The sequence below is a fragment of the Mesitornis unicolor genome, unplaced genomic scaffold (genome assembly GCF_000695765.1).
Source record: "Mesitornis unicolor isolate BGI_N332 unplaced genomic scaffold, ASM69576v1 scaffold2419, whole genome shotgun sequence".
NCBI lineage: Eukaryota > Metazoa > Chordata > Aves > Mesitornithiformes > Mesitornithidae > Mesitornis > Mesitornis unicolor.
In genome coordinates, this window is record NW_010209064.1 from 41,020 (window position 1) to 46,938 (window position 5,919).

Sequence of the window (5,919 nt, forward strand, 5' to 3'; positions counted from 1 at the left end):
TGACATAGCACAGTTTTGTTGTTACAGGATTCTCACTCAAAATCTCTGTATGTCCTTCTGGAAATCACAATTGCACAAGCATAGAAATCAGCATCAGCACTGAAATCCTCCTGTTTGGACTTGCATTCTTGTCCCTGTTGCTTCTTTCAATCTCACTGTTTGTCTGCAGTCTCCATACTCTCTCCCTTTCCAAAACACTAACGCCATTTAGTTTTCTGGCTGACTTTCCACAGCTTAAATGTACTCTTGTACATTTGTCTTTGACAAATGCCTATGTTTGCAAAATGAGCAGTTTTAGGTCGGTTCTAGACAGCAGTGAAGTTTCTAATTTCCACACGTCAAAGCAGGGTTACATATTGAGGATGGTGCATTACAATCCTACCCTTGAAGCACTGCAGCTTTTCTGGGCTTCTTGCTTGACTGCTAAGTTTCCATGATCTTAGGATTCTGATTGTGTCAAGGAGGTCCCACTTTGAAGGCCTCACTGCCTCACTCTCTACAAAGGCTGAGCAGAATCCATAACAGATGCATTCCTTTCCTTCATCTGGAAAGCCAAATTTAACACGTGGCACGGCTGAGACAGGCTGCCAAGAGTGTTTCTGGCCTCTGAGTGTACATGTGGCTACTTCTTATCAAAGGTACTGATTTTTCTGTCAGTCAGTTGGTTACAGAAAACTGAAAGACACAAGCCATCTCTCAGGAGAAACAGCTGAGATCTAAGTCAGGGACTCCAATAGTGGTGAGTGGTTGCACTTGTCATTGCCCATGCTGAAGCTGGGTCACTGCAAGAGTACGTACAAAATCCATAGCCCAGTAAGAAAGGGAGACACAGCACAGGAAAGAACATTTACTGGGAAACTTCCACAGGGAAAGATAGGACGGAGGAGCTGTGTTACCTGCTATATTCTCAGATGGACTAACAAAGGCAGTTCTGGGGAGCAGATGCAATACTCATCTGTGTGCAGGACCTCCAAACACCTTCCCAAAAAAATCAACATACAGAAGCAAACCCTAATACCTAAGGAAAAAACTTCTCCTGTTCCTAATGTACACTCTAAAGCCCACTGCTCCTTTCCTCACATCCCATTTCAGAGTCTGAGCTCTCCTTCCACTTGTGGCTTCCCCAAACTTACAACAGCTAAATTCCTATCTTCCTATATCTGGAACAGCAGATGCAGAAATCATGTGAATTGTAAATATGCTCAGCTCAGCAATGGCCTGTGCCAGGCAGAACTTTAAAAGCTACTGCAATTTTTGATGACATTTTTGTGGTTCTTCTTTCCTCACAGACCAATCACACCTGTTCAAGGCACCATATTTGGTTCTTCTCACTGGGTATATTGGTATGAATGTGTTTAAGCTGAGTTAAATGAGACCTGAAAGGCAAGGAATTAAAACATTGTCCTCCTAAGGTCTGACATACATTTCCCTAGAAGTAGAAATTCTATTATGTATATGAATCCTTTTAGAAGAAGGTGTTAACTAAAGCCACCTCGTTTTAGTAGTCAGTAACTGTCACTTGATGCAGTGCACAGGTAGGCTCAGGATGCAAAAAGAAACTCCCAAGTTAAGTAGAAGGAAGATGGAAATAGTAATAAAATAGTGGCAGCTTTCATTTGGACCTCTTCATAAGTCAGGCTTGTTTTAATCTTTGTGGGATTTTTTTTGCTGTACCATGTCTCCTAAATTATAGGACAGCAAAGTAAGCCACCTTTCTAGTCCCTCAGCACTGTTCTTAGAACGGCTAAATGGTTAGCAAAGCATGTAACAGGATGGGTGAGTAGGTTTGTTTGGGACAGTACTGTCACAGGAAAAGCTTTGGTAAGGAATTGACTGAATCTATGCCTATCACCCTATTCCAACCCATTCCTAACTTTTGCCAGAGGAAAGGGAGCATAAGACCTGAATACTAAAACCAGACCTATGGCCAGGGGGAGCTCTAGGTTCACATGTGGACAGCTGGGATGGACAGCAGCTAAACTCTCAAAAGTCTGGCTTCTCCCAGCAGTTCTCAGTACTGGGTAGTTTCTGGTGTTACTGCACTAAGACCAAACTCTGCTGAACTTGAAGGATTGGCAGAGATAATGCCCAGGCCCAGTATGAGTCTTGAAAACAGTGGGAATGACTGTTGCCTTGAATCTACCTGAGAGCTCTCTCTGTAACACTGGATGTAAACGACTTGACTGCAAAGCAGAACTCTTCCTTGCTTAAGGAACCATTCCAGACTCCTCTAGAGCTCTTTTCAAGTTTGTGCAAAGTAGTATTGTAGAAAGGAGTGCCCAGTTCAAAAAAGCTGCACTAGAACCTTGTACATGCAATAAATAGTCTGTGAAATCCATTTCTGCTAGCCTGAGGCCCCTCTGGAGGTCATGGTACAACTGGGAGTAAGGATGCTGAGTGGTGGACATGTCAGCAGGGGAGACATGAAATGACTGTAGCATATGACCTGAGATGGTCTTGGTAAAACTTGACCAGCACACCCACAAGACTCTTCAGAGGAAAGGAAACCTTAAACTGCTCCCTAACTTGTTAGAATGTAATGCAGGCAGGTTAGCACTATCTTTCTCAATACAAGCTCTCTCTTTCTCAATCTCATACAGCCCCAAATTTATTCTTCTCCATTGGCACTAACCTGACTTTCAAGGAAGAAAAGACACATCCAGCTTGCAATTAGACTACTATAAATATCAAACTGTGCACCTGTTGGACACTAGTGTGTCACATTTTTCTGGATTTTAACTTGAGGTGCTTGCTTACCTGAGAGCAACTAATTCTAGTAACCAGTGGATTCGAACTTGTTCAATGCCGCTATGTGGAACAGAAGAAATGTAGGCAAGGTTCATCTCTTGGTCTTTGCTCAGGTCAAACAGGTCAGCACGACTGTGAGGTAAAGGAGGGCTTCAGGAAAAGAGGAAGAGAAAAGAAACAACACATTGCAACATTAACGAGCAGCTGCACTGGGTATTGATTTGAAGTCCACACAATGACATCAACTTCTGCTCTGCTGTGGAAGCTACACTTGTTAGAAGTAGAAATAGACCCGCAGAGCCATTCACATTCACATTCTTCAACCATGTTCAACTCAACTCTAAGCACAAGGAAGCACAGCAGTATGTGGCTTGAGGTTTCTATGCTTGATGCTGCCAGCAGCTTAACCTACTCATGGCTATACAGCAATGATCATGTTAACATGACTTTGGTGTCTGCTTATTCCACCACAATTAATATAACACCGAGGCAAATTTCTGCTGCCTCTATCTCCACAGAGAAATAGCTGCAAGATGGAGAGAGACCTCACCCCCATGCTGCATGATTCAGAAACTTTGAACACTGCCCAGTTCACTGGGTTTGGGCATCCTTAAGAGATCCTCTTTAAGCCTCCTGGTAATGTGCAAATTCTAAGTGTTAAAACATTTGTACTACAAGATAAAACACCCTTGTACCCAAGGTTTGGTATAATACTTCCACATGCCTTCACATTGCAAAGAGAGGTGATTTGTGCTTGAGCTATAGACTGTATATTACCTGTATAAGTGAAAAACTAATATAGTTTATGCATTGTCTACTGTGATCTGTCTCCTCTGATGGGTGGATCAGCTCTGTGCTGACTGTAACTATGCTGGGAAAAGCCATACTGTCATCCTCTCCTCCTCTATCCCCTGCCTCCAAGGACCCCACTGAGCAAGCCTACTACTGTATAACCATCTGCACCCAAAGAGGGGCAAGTCTGACCCCACCTGGACAAGAACCCGATGCAACTTTTGTCCTAGCTAAGACACTGCCTATCTATTACCTGATCTTCTCCATCCTTATCTGAAAGTGCAAGTCTTGACGCAGATTACATCCTTATAGTGCTTCATACAGGTCAGCCAGCAAATATGAGCCCCTCTGCACAACTTTACCAGCATACAAGACACTAAAAAAATCATCTGCCTGAGATTGCTTCGAGTCACTTAAGTGAGACAGAGAAGTTACCAATTCCACTTTTATTAAAAATGTTATTAGCCATTTGGGTGTTTTTAATTGTTCCAGTTTAACTGTTCCAATTATGTCCAGATAAGGACAATGTTAACTCGTTTTCTGAAAGAATGCCTTACTACTACTCTGAGATTCAAACTTGTATCAGTGCACTGTTTCAGTTCAAGTAGTGGCAAAGATGGAAGTCAAGGCATAAAGCATTCACATATTTTTGCTTAGTTCACACTGAATAAACACTCTGCAATTCACATTCTGCTAGACAAAAACCTAGCAGAAACCATTACAAGATACAAAAGAAAGCTGGCAGAACAGTGTTTGTTAGTGGTAGTATCAGTATCTGTACTTTCCAGAGTGCTAAGTGCCCATCCAAGAGAACATCAAGCCTTGCAGTCTCCCACACTTTATCAACCGTTCATATATAGCTGTGTGTTTGCCCAACTCTCTGAAACAGTGATGTGCAAAAGAAGCTTTAACAACTGGAACCCAATGCTGTCACAGTGTGAGCTTTCAAGGGAGCTGGGATCCTACAGCTTGAGAAATCCCAGTGCTGGCCAAGTGTTATAACTGAATAGATGCCGACCTATGCAGAGCCTCTGCCTCTGCTGCTCCTCCTCTGCCTTCTCCTCACATGCTTTCCATGTCTGCAGCTTTCCAAAGTTTCTTTCATACAATTAAAATCATAGGTGTTTCTTGGGTTGCAGTTCAAATGGGCAAAACATACTATGCTTTTAGGTAGCTTTTCATTAATGTTTCCTAACACTGCAAGCAAAATTTAAAACCAAAAATGAAACAAAAGAAAAAAATCCAGAAAACCCAAATATTTCTCTTCATCAGAATGTATTTTAGGTCCTGTTTTCCCACCAACATGGGAAATCAATGGAAAAGTATTCAAGTTTTGTCTCAGACTACGTTTATACATGATACCAAAAAAGTGCACAAACTCCTTTTCATTCAAAGCACACACTGCCGATTCCATCCTTGGTCCGACTTTTTCCTGTAACTGTTATTTAATCCACTGTATCCCTGAGCAAAGGAGGTCATTATCAGTTTAGAGTAAGATATGAACATGGCTGAGGAATATACCATCTCTTGCTTTTGAGCCTGTTAGAAGGCTTCATGTATTTCAGAAAACTTGAAGGCTTTGCAAATCCTGTTAGCTCAGCAAGACTGAGCTTTCTCTGAGAAGCAAAGTACTATCACGATATGAAGTGCTGGAGCTCCCAGCTATTCCCTTGACTTGGATCAACTGGGCTCACTGGCCACATCAGGAAGATGGTGCTTGTTGAAAGCATCTTGCAAGAAGAATAAATTCCTACAACTAACAAGCAGGGAAATTTTGACTGTGTCTATTCCGTACCAATGTAAACATTGAAAACGAAAGGGAATGAGCTCCGAGTGTCAATCCATGTGCTGTTCTGGGGCAGAGGAAGGATTTCACATGTTCGAGGGCCCTGGAGGCAAGGGAGAAAGTCAGAGGCGGGGTGTCTTGCGATCCACTTTGTTTACATCAGCTGGCCACAGCCCACAACCAGCTCCACGGAGATAACACGCAAAAAGCTATGCAGCGAAGTGCCAGGCCCTCTGACCCCACAGCAGCAGGCCCAGGGAAGCCAAGGATCTTCCAGAAATGCCACGTTCTCACACCCTGGGGATCCTTGTGCCAGAGGCACCCAGCTCTCGCTCCGGCTGCTTCTCGCCGGCAGTGCTTGGCCTATCGCCGCACGTCGGCCGCAGGGGCTCTGCACGCTTACCAGAAGCCAGTGCTCCTCCAAAAGTGCTGCAGGGGCCGCTCGGCTCGCCCGGCATCCAGATACACCACGTAGGCCGCGGAGCCCGCGCCCAGCTGCACGGCCAGCCAGAGCAGCAGCCTCATGGCGGCAGGGGCCAACGGGGCCTGTACTCGGCTGAGCGACCGCGGCGCCCCCTACCGACGCCCCAGGG

At 44.3% G+C, this 5,919-nt stretch overlaps 1 protein-coding gene across 1 annotated transcript in view; it reads right to left on the reverse strand.

Annotated features, from left to right (window-relative positions):
- IDUA (iduronidase, alpha-L-) overlaps positions 1-5,856 on the reverse strand; it is a 44,739-nt gene extending 38,883 nt beyond the window's left edge. Inside the window, exons 1-2 of the mRNA XM_010192741.1 lie at positions 5,730-5,856; positions 2,758-2,898 (exon numbers count right to left, since the gene is read on the reverse strand). Of these exons, the coding sequence (XP_010191043.1) occupies positions 2,758-2,898; positions 5,730-5,851 (263 nt within the window). The 5' untranslated portion in view covers positions 5,852-5,856. The remainder of the gene's footprint in view (positions 1-2,757; positions 2,899-5,729) is intronic.
- Between the last annotated feature and the right edge of the window lie 63 nt (positions 5,857-5,919).